This window comes from Sciurus carolinensis, chromosome 6 (assembly GCF_902686445.1).
Source record: "Sciurus carolinensis chromosome 6, mSciCar1.2, whole genome shotgun sequence".
Classification (NCBI taxonomy): domain Eukaryota; kingdom Metazoa; phylum Chordata; class Mammalia; order Rodentia; family Sciuridae; genus Sciurus; species Sciurus carolinensis.
In genome coordinates this window covers 133,735,627-133,750,731 of record NC_062218.1, presented here as the reverse complement: position 1 = coordinate 133,750,731, position 15,105 = coordinate 133,735,627, and the positions used below count along the sequence as shown (strand labels likewise).

Below are 15,105 nucleotides of genomic sequence, written 5' to 3'. Positions count from 1 at the left end.
TTTGTTATATAATACATACTATAATGGTATATACTATTTTTATGGCTTGAAAGAGTCAATAACATAAACCTGTCAATTCTTCCCAAATTGATCCATATTTAATATAGTCTAACAAAATCTTGATAGGACTTGTCATGTAATTTGACAGATGATTCTAAAATGTAAATGGAAAGGCAAAAGGTCAAGAATAGCCACGTCAGTCCTAAAAAAGAATTTGCTTTACTGGACATCCAGATACATCATCAAGCTAAAGTAAGGAAGACATTGTGTACTGACACAGATAAGAGGAACACAGAGGAAAAGTTTAATAAATTTAGGTGAAGCTTAAGAACGCCTGTTCATTAAAAGCCGTGGTAATGAGAATGAGAAGCCAAGAAAACAACCAGGAGAAGAATATTTGCAGGACCTCTCTAGTACATATTTGAAGTAAGAACAAAACCAAGAAAATTCCTTAAAAGCCTTAAGAAAATAAAATTCACCAGCAGAAAACAGGATAAAAGTCAAAGATAGGGCATATCATAAAAGGAGGAAATGAAAATGGCCAGAATATAGGAAAAGATGTTCCTTTTTCCAAACTTAAGTCTGACAATTTCAAGTGAGTGAAGATGTGGAACAAGTATACCTCCCTCCTGGGAGGTAAGTCGATATATCACCTGGTGGTACCTGGTAAGGCTGCCCACGTGCCTACCCTGTGACATAGTAATTCTCTTCCTTAGGATGTGGAAGAACAATAGTTCTCAATGTGTTGTTCATGGATTTCTGGGGGTCCCTGGTACACTTCTGAGGTTTCACAGGGGAAAGGTATTTTCATAATAATTTGACCATATTCTTTTTCCCACTGTGTTATTTGCCCTGATGGTGCAAAAGCACTGGTGGGTAAAATTGCCCGCTAAAAGGGGAGAGGGAGTGTGACTTACAGTGTCCTTAATGAGGCAGAACTTTCAAGTTCTATTCAATCTCAGCCCTTGAGTACATATTTCTTATTTAGTATGACAAAATGGGGCATCCATATGGAACACTTTTGCCGTATACTCAAGTGTGGGGTTGACTCAAGGGCAGGACTTGGCTTACCCATGCACTGGACTGGCTACTGTTTTCACTGAATTCTGTTTTTACTTGAAGGAAAGATTAACAGACTTTCTTTCCAGACTTCAGTATGTGGCTGATTAAAAAAAAAAAAAAAAAAAAAAGAACAAAATGAACCTGTCACTTAAGGAAACAACTCCCAGTGTTTGCTGCCAGTGATAAAATTAAAGATTTCAAGAGAAAACTGGGAACTTGTAAAACTATCTGCCTCTGTGACTTGACAGCTTCTCAATATTTACATACTCTGTTTTTGGTTTTTAAAGAACCCCAAAATAAAAAACAAAACTTTTTTTTTTTTTTTTTTTTTTTTTTTTTTTGGCAGTGCTGGGGATCAAGCCCAGGATCTTGTGCATGCTTGGCATACATTCTACCACTGAACTGTGTCCCCAGTCCCAGACATTTTAAAATTATGAGATCAGGAGTGTATACATACCCTGTTCGTCACTCTACCCTTTTCTCTTGATATTAATGAATGTGATTTTAAAGTACTATACAATAGAAGATTTGCCTAACCCAGTGTTTCCTCCTTTTCTAAATGATCAGTGTATAATGTTACAAAATCATGCCTTCATGATGCAAGATGAATTAATGGATGTCATAGCATTCAGAAAGTTCATTGATATTTTCAGATGTCACATTATAATTAATCTTTAAAAACTATTACTTGCTGAGTTTTAATGCAGTATCTAACAAGAATATCCAGAATTATCTGAAAAGGCTGTCAAATATTCCTCAATTTTCCAACTACATATCTGTGTGAGATTAGATTTTCTTAAACCAAATAGTGTATGTCAAGAGACTGAACACAGAAGCAGATGAAAGAAATCAGTTGTCTTCTATGAAGTCAGTCATTACAGAGATTTGTAAAAATATAAAACATCACACTTTTCAGGAATTTTCTATTTCAGAAAATGCAATTATTTTTTATAAAACATGTTACTTATGTAAACACGCAATGGGTTATTATTGTATTTGTAAGTAAATATTTCAACAAGTTATCAGTTTAGGGGTTGGGAGTCTGGCTCAGTAATCATGTCTATCATGTACAAGGTCCTGGGTTTGATTGACAGCATGACAAAAAAAATAATCAGTTTTAATTGCTAATATGAGAGTGATAGAAAGAATCAATTAACCAAAAGTTCTTTGGGGTCTTCAATAATTTTTAAGAATATAAAGGGATCCTGACACCAAAACATTTGAGAAGTGGTGCCCCAGAGAAAATGTTCACTGGCGTATCCAGGGAAACATGTATGAGTGCTCACAGCAGTGTAATTTATAAAAGCAAAAAGAAGGAAACAACACAAATGTTTATCTACAATTGGGTGGGATAAATAAATGTCGAGCGTAATCTTGATGTATTTCAAAATAAAAAGAAAATACTTGTAAATGGTCAAATAACACACACACACACACACACACACACACACACACACAACAAACAACCCTCTAAGAGTAGCCATGTCTCCTTCCTGTTCCTATGCTCCCAGTTCCATGATTGTCCTCCCTGGAGCAACCGATATTTTTGGAGGTTATTTATGCATACGTTGTTAGCTTTGATGTATCACACAGTCTTATTTTTTGTTGTTACACAAATGGTCACATACCCTGTTTGTCACTCTACACTTTTCTCTTGGTGATTGGCTAGATGGATCTTGATGACTGTACACTTAAGGGCAGACTTATTCTTTTTAATAATTGCATAGCAACTGATGGATGTACTATACGTTTTTATACTTTTTAAGCCAGTCTCCATGGGTGATAAGGTAAATATTTGCTTCCAGTCTTTGACCATAACAAACACTGTGTATCCCAAATACCTTTGTATATGTGCATCTTTGTGTATATGAATGTGTAGATAAATTACTAGATATAGAAAGTTGGACCGAGGATGTACATTTATTTATTTGGTGCTGGGGTTCTAACCCAGGGTCTCATGTATGCTAGACAAGTGCTGTACAACTCAGCTACATTTCCAGGTCAAGGAAGTACTTTTTTTTAGTGTCTGCTATTGAACCCAGGGGCACTTAACCACTGAGCCACACTCCAGCCCTCTTTTTAAAAATATTTTATTTAAAGACAGGTTCTTAACTGAATTGCTTAGGGCCTCGCTAAGTTGCTAGTTGCTGAGACTGGCTTTGAACTCTCCATCCTCCTGCCTCAGCCTCCTGAGTCGCAGGGTTTACAGGAGTGCACCACCGCATCTGGCGCGAAATACATTTAAAGATTTGATCTACTATTGTCTATCTGCTCTCTAAAGCGGTGTGACAATTTCACGCTCTACCATTGGTGTAGGAGAATGTCGTTTTCCTACGTACCCCACAAAAGTCTATCCTACTATGTGATCTTTGGTTATCTGAAAGGTGAAGACGCAATCACAAACTACAGTATTTAGTTTGCACTTCTTTTATTAGGCGTGAGCGTACAGGGCAGAATGTTTCCGGTTTTGGTTCGTATTTAACCAGTTTGTAAGCACCACGCACCCTGCTGGTTGGGCTCAAAATCCGGGTGTGTGGGCCGATGTCCTGAGCGCCTTCTTCCCTTCCTTTTCTCTCAGCACCTACCAGCTCGTGCTTCCCCGACTGGCCGCAGGAGGGCATCAGCGCCCACTGAAACGCATAGCGAGGGTCCGCAGGGTCCCGAAGCGCATGGGTTCCCTCCGTTGTCCTCCCTCCTCCCTACCCAGGGCACATCTAACCTTCTAGGCTTCCCCCAGAGGCTGGACTGTCAGTCTCAGCTGGAAGTGCGTGAGTGAGTGAGAGGGTAGGACTCCTTCAAGCCCCTCCATCCCGCTCTGGGTCTGCCCCTACAGTGGCCGCCACAGGATGGGGGTCGGGGCGCGGGGAGTGTCACTGCTGGGACAGCTTGTCCAAGAGCTTTCTTTCTACCTTTGTACTGGCCAGAGGGTCCTTGTTCACAAAAGCCTGGACAAACTCCTCAGGTCCAATGTGTCGCAGTCGTTCCTGCATTGGAAGAGAGAAGAGTTGGAAAAACATGAAAGATTTGGAGAAGAGGTGCTTGCTGGGGACTGGCATGGTGCTCCTGCCTGGCTCCCTGACCTGCCACCCTTCACACGGGGACTTACAGATCCTGTTTTGAGTTGTCACAGAATTCAGCACCATCCCTGGGAGAGAGCCCCTCCTTTCCCAGTTCATGGAGGTCGTGGGAGAAGGAAGCAATGCTTACAGGTTGTGATACCAGGCTCAAAATCAGGTCACTGAAATGGGAGGGAGGGAGATCTGGTGGCCAGGCATGGTATCTGGGTCAGAACTGAATCCAGGCTCTGTGCCTTATGCTTGTGAACTCTGGCAAGTCACTTAACCTTCTCAACCCTGCAATGCAATGGGAAGTGCTGTTTTGAATACAAGGTGCCATAAATGGTGTAGGTGTAGAAGGGAGGAAATCCAATTCCCTTGTTCCTCTCTCTCTGGATGGTGCTTGGCCTCTGCATCCAAGGAGTCCCGTGTGCTCTGGCTGAGCTGGGCATTCCCTTTACAAGTAGGTAAAAAGTTAGTTCGTGGATCTGCTCTGGAAAGCTGGGCAGGGAGCAATAAGTCTGTGTGAGCCCTGAATGGGGAAGTCACTAGTTCTGGAAGTACTAGTATCAGAGCTAATATCAGCCCAGTGCTTTCATTCCAGAGCTAGATCCTCAGGCCAGAGGCTGACACCTCCAGCCCTCCGGTTCCCTGCTCCAAGAATGTAGGGAAGCTGACTGCTCCAGCATGGTCTCAGATGCTGACTGTCTCTGCTGCCTGAGACCAAGTAGGGAGGGCAGAGTGGGGAGTGGTGGCCCATCAGTTGGGTAGGATTCCCAGTTGTTGTTCCCTACCCTGGGTTTGTGTAAAGGGTAGCACTGTCTGCTTACCAGCTCCACGTGGGTCAGCTGCTGGGCCAGTGTGTAGGGATCACTGCAGATGCCAAGGAGCTCCCTATGGATGGAGGCTGGTGGCTTGGTTCTGTAGGAGATGGGCTTGTCAGCACCTGCGAGGCCTTCAGACCCCTGGCCCAAAACCGCCAGCTTCTGGTGCAGGGCCTGTAGGAGTTGATGCATCCTCTTTCTGTAGGCCTGGTGGGGCGTGGGAGGAGGGGAAGAAAAGGTGCTCAGGTCTGAATACCCATTTTTACCTTTGAGGTGGGCAGGGTTCATTAGGGCCAGATATTAGCAAGTGTGCTGGGACCTGCCCCCACCCTGAAATAGGATCTACCCCAAGCTTGTGGGAGCTAGGATCAAGTGAATGCCAGATGGGGAGAAGTCTCCAGGATTACTGGTAGGAGCTAAGAGCACATATCAGGGAGGCCATCTGGGGTTCAAAGCACCCTCACTGTCTGGGGAGCTGGGAAGAGTGGGATATGTGCTTCCAGGGAGCTGGAGGAAGGAAGGAAGAGAGGAAGGAAGACGTGGAGCAGGTCCTCCCCTGGATACCTGTCCTTTGGCTTTGTTTTAAGTGAGGCCCCTTCTGAATCTCAGATGGAACTTCCTGACCAGACCCCCTGCTGCCCTCTACCCTGGCAGTATTCTGTGTCACCCTATGTGACTTCTTTTATAAGACCACTGTCAGGGATGATCAGGTTTGTTTACACTCTATCCTGTTCCCCGTACCCCAGAATGGCAGTTCCACAGGGGCAGGGAATTCTGTGTTGCCTCCTCTGTGTTACCAGAGTCTGGCCCAATTCTGGGCATGTAGTGGGTGCTCAATAAACACTGCACCAACAAAGTCCCCTTACCATTTAGCTCAGATGGATGGATTTCTGTTTTGGATCATGCCCTAGGCTGGATGGAAGGATGAAAGGACATGACCCTGCCTCCAGGGGTATCTACCCTTTTACCCCCAAGGAAAACCTATTTGCTCCCTCCAGAGACCCCTGTTTAGAAGAAAGATGCCAACAACCCAAGGGTTTTTGTAAGTAACCCATAGAACAGGACCCTGAGCTCATCAGCCTGCAGTGAATGTCACCCCTAGAGAGAGATTCAATTCCCCATGAACCAAGGAGTTGGGTCAGAAAATAATGGGCTGGTGAATAGTTGGTATAGTCAGATAATTTAAGAAAGTAAAAGTGAATTTTTTTTTGCTATTTTGAAATGCACAAACCCAGTGACATTTTGTAGATGTGGTGTCTGACTTGCTGGGCTGTGAGTGGCTTTGGGCCTCAACAGTTCTTCGGAGTCTCTTGGGGCTCAAGGAGTGCTGCTGATGGCAGAGGTTTGTTGGTGCTCAGTGCTGTGGTGATGGTCATGCTGTCCTCTCTGGTCCCTGGAACTGCTTCTTTGTGAAGCCACCATGGGGTGGCTGTGGCAGAGCCTCAGGATACGAGCCCACTTAACCCTAATCCTAAGCCTAACCCTAAGCCTAACCCGAACTAGAGTTACGGGGGTCAGACCCAGGTGTTCACTGGTTATCTGGGAAATGAGTGAGTTCATTTCTGGTTCTGGTTATTCTGTCTGTTGCTCACGGAAGGAATGGTCTCTCTCAGCAATGCTCCACCAAAAGCGTGGTCGAATGCTGCCTTCCAGGTTCTATCTGAGTGCTAAGAAGATGGTAAGTGTGATGCAGCACAACCAGCCCTGGTAACAGTCTCCTGTGAGCCCTCACACCTCCACAAACCCTCCAGTCTCCAAAGCACAGCCAGGTTCTCCTGAGTGGCTCACTGGTCATTTGGTCTCTTGACTTCCTGGTTGCACCCCTCTGTGCCATCTCTAACCCTCCTGTCTCCTCTACAACCCTGAGCTCCTTTGTTCTCATCGTCCCATAAGGGGGGAATTATCATTCTTCCTTTTTTAAAAAAATTATTTTTGTAGTTATAGATGGACAATATGCCTTTATTATTATTATTTTTATTATTATTATTATTTTTTTTAATGTGGTGCTAAGGATCAAACCCAGTGCCTCACATGTGCTAGGCAAGTGCTCTGCCACTGAGCTATAGCCCCACACCCTCACTCTTCCTTTTGTAGAAAGAAACATAAGGTTCAGAGAGGTTAAGTAACTTGCCCAAAAATACATAGCTCTGAAAATACCCATGTTCATCTCATGACCTTGTACACAGCACTTTATATCATTTGATTCCATCCCTCTGTGAGAAATCTTTTAAAAACATAATGCTAGGGCTGGGGGTGTAGCTCAGTGGTAGAGCGTGTGCTTAGCATGCATGGAGGCCCTGAGTTTGATCTCCAGCACACATACGCAAAACAATAATGCTCATATTTTTTGGAACAAAATATATAATAGCTTTGATTTTCTTTCAAGTAATTCATAGAGAGGTGGAAGTGTATGAAGGCACAGAGGAAACAAGTTTGGCCAAGTGTTGGTAACTGTTGAAGCTAAGTGATGAGTACAGAGGAATTCATGGTGACTATTCTTTATGTTTGGGTATGTTTGAAATGTTTCATGGAAGTTAAAAAATAATCCTCACGTGCCTGAATTTGGGGAACAATTTGTTTCTCATTGTAGTTCACATTTACTAAGTGATGAAACATGAGTATGTGTAACTTCAGGCCTCCATGCTAGCAAGCTGCATAGTGGAAATAGTGACTGTCTCTGGTTTACTGATGAGGAAACTGAAGCTCAGAGAGGCAAAGTACCTTGCCCAAAGTCACACAGCTGTGGTTTCTGAGACTGGATCTGGGCTCAGGTGGTATGATCTAAATCCCATGCTCTGAGGCCTAGGGGACTGCCTCTTCAGTCTGCTCACTGCTTTTCCCATCCCGGCCTATTCAGTGCTAGGAGGGGAACAATCTGCAGCCCACCAGTGGAGAACCAATGCAGAGAGGACATCTGCTTTAGATTGCATCCCTGGCTTGGGCCTGGGGGTATGGGATAGAGATCAGGGAATTCCCATTCTGGTCCACATCACATAACCTTGGTGATAGGCCTGGCAGTCTCTCAAAATACTAAATGGCGATGGCTTCCCAAGGAAAACCAGCCTTGTCCCCCAGCACCTGAGACATGGCTCCACCAATGTCAGGCAAGTCAGATAAGGGCAAATAATCTTGCTTCATCTTGATTTAGATCTCACAGCTGCCAAAGAACTCTTGGAGGGAGTGGGGATGAAGCAGGAGATTGGGCTCTACTCCATCCATCTCTCACCATCCCTGTACCACCTATTTTCTATCCCTGTGCTGTCATCCACCTTCCCTTTCAAACAGGTACCCATTGCACCCACAGGTCCATCATTTCACTCATCTATCCTTCCCACTTTTTAACATTCACTCACTCATCCATCTACCCACCCACCCACCCACCCAACCAACCATCCATCTGCCCATCCATCCATCCACCACTCACCATCACTTATCCATCCATCTTTACCTGTACTCATCTCTTCTCCACCCATGTGCAATCACCTACCTCCCACTTTATAGTTACCCACAGATCCACCAATTCACTTATCAATTCTTCCTCCTCCCTTTCTATGTTTACCCATTCCCCCACCAATTAGTTCACCTTTCTATTCATCTATCCCCTCACCTACCCATATATCCTTCCTCCCTTTTCACCTCCCTTCCTTCCATCAATCTTTCCACATCCATTCACTCCATTAATCCATCTGCCTAGAAAAATTACCCACCACTTATCCTCCCCTATATTCATTCATAAAAGTGTCTAACTGTCCATCAAGTTAGCCAGCATCCCTCTTTCCTGCTTCCATTCTCTCCTTTCCACATCCATTCAATCATCAACTCTTCCCTGACCCTATTCTGTTCTACTTCCTAAGCCAAGTCCCTTATTCCTGAGATGGATGAGGGGCAGAGGCAGGAGGGAGAACAAGTACCTATATGTAGGTCTTCCCTCCTTGGCCACCTGATGCTATCAATGAGAGCAGGGCACAGAAACCAGTCCTGGAACCAGAGGCCTGGATTCCCTCATAGTGCCCTGGTGCCTGATTCCTTGATGGGTCACAAAAGGCCTGGTTTTAGAGCATGCTGTATGCAATGCTAGGAGATCAGGGCACCTAGGAGGCTGTGGCAAACAGGCACAGACCCTGAATATGAGGGTGCAGAGCGGGCAAAGTGACTTCCGCTCAGGTTTGCTCACCTCGTCACAGGGGGCTATGCGGCCCACTACATCCTTCAGATGTCCGATGGTCGACTCCTCCTGGAAATCCCGTGGGAAGGTCTCTGTCCACTCGGCCAACAATTGGAGCAATTTGGGGCCAAACTTTCGAACCCGGGCCTGCAAGGCAAGCAGAGGGGCGACAGGGATAGGGCACTGGGATTGGCAGCGGGGAGTCCTAGACTGCTCCATGGGTGAGCAAGAGGGAAACAGACACATATTTTGGGGTCAGATTATATCTTGATTTTGCTTTCCTGGCATCTTTCTCCCTTTTTATGGGGACAACATCTCAATTTTCCTTTGGGGACTTCCTCTCATTTCTGGCACACTGGGTTCAGGAACAGCTGACTCCCCCCCAAGGATGGAACCAGATCAGCACTGACCAATCAGAGCACAGAAAACATCATCTTGGGTAATGACTGGCTTACACGTGGGCATGTTACCTAAGCTAGGCCAATGAAATTGGGGCTTTTACTTGATGGGTGAAGAAAAGGACTCGTTCTTTCCACAAGATGGGAGAGAATATGAGTTGTACCTGCTGATAGAGGCCACTTGTCACCATGCAGGAGAACCTGCAAGAGCTAGAATGAAGCTGGTAGATCCAAAGAAAACCACCAAGTCAGCAGGACCCAAGACTTGGCAGTTACAAGAACCAGCCATGTCCCCTTGCCTTAGGCCAGTTGAAGTTGAGTTTTTGTTGCCTTAATAGTACAACTGACTGACATGCATATAGTCACAATGTGCAGAATCAGGCCAGTAATGAGGAATGATGTGAAGAACCATGGGAAGGCAGAGCTGTCAGCAGACACCATAGAGAAGGGAAGAGAGAAAGGACGGTGGAACCAAGTGTACTGGGTGAGGGAAGTCTAGTGGAGGCTGTAGGGCCATCCCAGTCCACAGATGGCAGGAATATTATTGACTGGGCTTTGGAAACCCAGGACTGGGCTCGAAGTGAGCTCAAGGGTTTCCACAGAACCCTGGGAAACTGCACAGTGGAAAAGGCACTGGCTCTGTGCTTTTAGGTCCTGTACTTCAGACAAGTGGGAAATCCTACTAGGCTTCTTGTCAGGAGAATAGGGACAATCACTGCCTCCCTGAGGGGTTGATCTCAGAGTCTCCTTGGTCTTTCAGCCCCTCACCTTGTCCAGCACCGGCTTGTCCAGCTGCTGCTGCTCGATGCAAAGGTGGCAGACCCTGGCCAGAAGCTCCCGGGGCTCAATGAAGAGGCGAGAGCTCAGCAGGAAGGTGAAGATATAAGCTTTCTGCAAGAATGATGGCACAAAAACACAAGGACATGGTGGGAGGACATCTTTCCAGCCTGCTCCCCCTCCCCAGGCCCAAGGTCACTCCCAGCCCTGCTGCCTGCTCCATGCCTTCTTCCTTCCCTTTTCCCTCTCCTCCAGACAGAGTGGCTCACTCACCTCTGGATAGTAGTCAGCTGTGGGTACCAGGTGCTGAATCAGGGTGTCCAGAGAGGCTGAGGATGGTGCTCCATCTAGGAAGAGCTGCCCGGCCTGCTCGCCATCTGTAGGCTCTGTAGGGGGCGGGCTGAGTCTGCCTGGGGTGACCATGTTGGAGGTGCTCAGTGTCCGGGGCATGCCTGCCTGCAATGGCAAGGAGCAATTGGGGTACACCTGAGCTGGAGCCTACTGGTTCCCTGGGTTCCAGGCTGGGAGGACTCTGCCTTCCACATTCACCTCTGTGTGAATCTCCTAAATCCAGTGATCACTTCCTGGGTGGGCTGCCAGGGCATCCCTACCTCACAGCACAGCATCTGTTCTCCTTCCTGTTACACCTTCCACCTCTCCCCCAGGAACCAAGCACCTCTTTTCTACTCCTGTTTCTCCCCCGAAGATTGTTTTTGACAAGTCCTGTATAATCAGTCTATTCTCTCCTGCTGTGAAGATTGGTACAGGGCCTGAACCAAATTTTGGGACTCAGGCACAACCCCAGAACTTCTTTGGAACTTGAAAGTGCTCTTTCCTCTGGGACCTCTGAGCTGGTGGGATATAAGCCCAATGTTTTAGGGGTCATCTTGTCACTATGAAGGTCTAGGAAGGTGGGACAGCATTGGAAACCCTGGATTCAATTATGCCTGAAGCTGCTCTGTGGACTTTTCCATTATGTGCTCCTATTTAAGGTGGAGTTCTCTCAGGTACATTCAAAACTACTGCCTTTGTGTCCTGGTATTCCAGAATTTTCGTGATTTGAACCAGCTGACCTGTCCAGCATCACCTCCTACCACCCTCCATTGCATGCTGCTGGCACCAGTCTCTTCCAATGCTTTCTCCAACTCTGAGCCAGCAGACATGGCTGAAATGCTCCCTCTTCAGTTGGGTCTTCTCTGCTTTCCCATAGTGTCCCCTGTCCCAGGGCGATTCCTGACCTCTGAAGGACATCAGGGGACTCTTGTTAGCTTTGTCGGGTGCTTCAGGCACTGCTTTTCTGTACCTGGCCTGGAGATAGGCCAGCTGTGGCTGTTATGCTGTCATCTTCATCCAAACCTCTTTTAGACAAAGACCAGAGCATATCTCCTATGACCTGGCGCTGAGTCGAAGACCTGGCTAACAGCAGACTTCCCTATATTCCATGTCCAGTGAGCCTGTGTTTTCTCTCCAACGCTCTTCCACACACCCCTGTAGATTGGTCTTCCTCGAAAGGGAAGGGACTCTCATGGTGACATGTCTTGACCAAGCCTGTGACTGTTCAACCAGTCCTCACCCTCGGTGTTTGGGTCACTCACATTCTCAATCACAGAGTCCTGTGAGCTCACCACAGGACTCAGCATGTCCCCTGCTTGTCCTATCTCTTCTGCCTCCATGCAGACCCTAATGCATTTGTCTTTTTTAGCCCTCTAAGTGACTCTGCCCTGAAGGTAGAGACAGAAGGACATGGAAAGCCAGGGCTGATACAGGGGATCAAAGGGAACCCCTCAGAGGACTGTCCCTGGGCCTGTGGTGATGGGAGGTACTGGGACTGGGTTACAGCATGGAGAGAGCATGGCATCAGTGTGATGGCATTCTGCACAATCCTGACCCTGGTGACAATCACAGCTTTATTTTCACATCCCTGACTAAGCTGTAAGCATTCAATTTCCAGCTGGTGAAACTAACATTTCACAAAATCACCTCCTATCTTTCCTAGTAGGGAGGTTGCTGCGTACGTGGGCACATAGGGAGCTGCTGATGCTCAGTGGGGAGTGTGATCAGCTCTGCCTCATGTCCAGGGCTCAGTGCCTGAGTAATTCCACAGGACAGATAACTCGTGAGCTGGCAAGTTCTCCTACCTCCCACCAGCTGTCTCACACCTCTTTCTACTGCGGCATCTAGCCTTCCCCAGATCCCAGTCCAGTTTTCTCAAAGATGGATCAGTCAGGGCTGGGGCTGGAAGTGACATTGGGAACTTCTCTGCAAGACAGGGCAGATTGTGGGAGGAGCTAGAGTCCTTCAAGAGGTGACCCTGGAAGTTTTGAGTACCTTGGTGACTGGCTTGGTGCAGGGTACTGTGCACACGAATGGGGTTGGGTCGGTGAGGATGGTTCTCAGGCCCAGTTGTGCTCTGGAGCAGCTAACTCAACCTGGGGACTGGGGTTGGGTGTTGCAAAACCCCCATGACCCACAGGAATGCCTGGAGAGGGGATGGGCTGCCAGGAGCCCTCTGACCTTCAAATACCCATTGTGTCCCCCAGCTGGTGCCAGGCCTGGGTCTTGGTGAACGGGTTTGTCCTCCTGCTATCTCTGGTTTCTTCTGCTATGGCCAAGGGCCATGCAGACTTGCATGGAGTGACTCCTGGCACTGATCTAGGCACTGGGGTCAAAGCACAACCTCATGTAGCTGGTGAAGGAAAACTAACAATATACAGGCAAAGCTGTGTACAGAGACTGTTCACTGGGGCACATGCTGTTCCAGGAGTGGCAACTCTCTGGTTGTGGTTGGATGCTCTCAGGAGACCACTTAAAAGAGAATGAGATAAGAGCTGCCACCATGGAAGATCAGGGAGAATGCAGAATGGTGGGGTGCATCATGTTCCTGTGTGCAAAAACACAGCCAAAGAGGCCCATGAAGGTGGAAATCCTAGCCCAAACCCCCTCATTCCTTCCCTGTAAGTAACTGCTTTCATTAGTTTCTCATGGACAAGGAAATATAAATATCGAGTCCCCCTCTTCTGTCTTTTTTATATAAAAAATAGCACAGCATCCACACTGTCCTGTGTTGGTTTCTTTCCACTAACAATGCATTTTGGAGATCTTTCCATGGCAGGACAGGGTTTCTTCCTACTTTTTTTCTACTTAATAATATTCCATTGTTTAAATATCCAGGAGTAATTTTTTAATTTTTGTGGTACAAGGGACTGAACCACTGAACTACATCCCCAGTCCTTTTTATTTATTTATTTTTTAAATTTTCAGACAGGGTCTTGCTAAGTTTCCCAGGCAGCCTTGAACTTGCATTCCTTCTGCTTCATACTCCCAAGTAGCTGAAATTACAGATGTGTACCACCATGCCAGTTATCTGGGAGTAATTTTAAAAGCCAATGATGAATTCTGGGGATATGGTTCAATGTTAGAGCACTTGCTTAGCATGCTTAAAGCTCTGGGTTTGATCAATAGAACTTAAAAAAAAAAAAAAAAAACAACAAGCCAATGATAAAGCAGTTCAAGTGTCTCCTGATGGATAAATAAAATGTATTCCACAAATGGAATAGTATTCGGTCTTTTTGGAGGAGATAAAAGGAATTGAACCAAGGGGTGCTTAATCACTGAGTCACATCCCAGCCCTTTTTGTTTTGAGACAAGGTCTTGCTAAGTTGCTTAGGGCCTTGCCAATTTGCTGAGGTTTGCTTTGAACTCACGATCCTCCTGCCTTAGCCTCCCAAACTGCACCACTGTACCTGGCAAACAAAAATAATTTTAAAAAATTTCTACCCCTTCCCAATAGCACAATTCTGGGGACCAAACCTTTTACACATGGACCTTTGGGGAATACTTAACATCCAAACTATGGCAATACCTGTGAAATAAATAAGACTATAAAATAAGCAATACTGGCAGGCATGTTAGAGTAGTCCCTGAAACATTACTGGAGGTGGGGTATACAGTGTCACACTCCCTTTAAATTGTTCCAAGATTTGGCTTAATGTGCCAAGATTCTTATGTTCTTAGATCTTTTCACCCTAATCAAATTCTCAGCAATTTATTCTATGAGATTAACCTAGAAGAGAAAAGCACTGAAAGAAAGGTGTTTGCTTCATATTAATTATAAACAGTGCACTCTGTCTAGAATGCTGTAAGGTGATGAACAAGAGAACAGACAAGGAGATAATCACATACCCTTCCGGGGATTTTCTGTTGCTATTGAAATAATGGTTATGAACATCCAGTAATAACACAGAAAATGATTATGGCATAATGAAATTAAGACAGCAGGAGAGAAAATCACACATGATACAAATGATAATGTTTTGTGGGCAAAGACTATAATGGGGCACTGACAAATGCATCATTGACATGCCCTCTGCTTGTCCTGTTACTATTTTAGTGTCATTCATTCAAGTTGAATGTAAAGCTCATTCCTCAGATGCAGCCTCAGGGATGAAAGGCCCCAGGAACACCTGGACATATTTTGGGGCTATGAAAATGGTGGGTAATGTTGGGGGTGCATGGCCACCCTGTGACAAGGATACCAAGGGGACTTTCACTAAGAGACAATGCCTTGCTCTGGCTCACAACTGAAGTGGCTGAGCCAAGGTTTGACCTGCAAACTCTACTTTCTAACCACCCCTGGTGAGGGCACCCTGTGACCAGGGTGAATTCCTTACCAAGCTCAAAGGTGCACAGGATGGTCTTGCCCAGGCTGCCCTCTTGTGACTCCCAGGTTTCTGACTCCCCATTCCCCAAGGTCCCACACTGGCCTTGATCTTCCTGAAGTGTATCCTCTCTAGAAGGAGAGTAGCTTGCTCACTGTTGCACTC

At 46.1% G+C, this 15,105-nt stretch overlaps 1 protein-coding gene across 4 annotated transcripts in view; it reads right to left on the bottom strand.

Annotated features, from left to right (window-relative positions):
* The window catches only part of Rasgef1c (RasGEF domain family member 1C), a 101,195-nt gene that overhangs the window by 34,596 nt on the left and 51,494 nt on the right, over nt 1-15,105 (bottom strand). For all 4 annotated transcript variants that reach the window (XM_047555956.1, XM_047555958.1, XM_047555959.1 and 1 more), the window contains exons 2-6: nt 10,556-10,738; nt 10,274-10,396; nt 9,117-9,254; nt 4,949-5,149; nt 3,972-4,046 (exon numbers count right to left, since the gene is read on the bottom strand). In XM_047555956.1, the coding sequence (XP_047411912.1) occupies nt 3,972-4,046; nt 4,949-5,149; nt 9,117-9,254; nt 10,274-10,396; nt 10,556-10,732 (714 nt within the window). In that variant the 5' untranslated portion in view covers nt 10,733-10,738. The remainder of the gene's footprint in view (nt 1-3,971; nt 4,047-4,948; nt 5,150-9,116; nt 9,255-10,273; nt 10,397-10,555; nt 10,739-15,105) is intronic.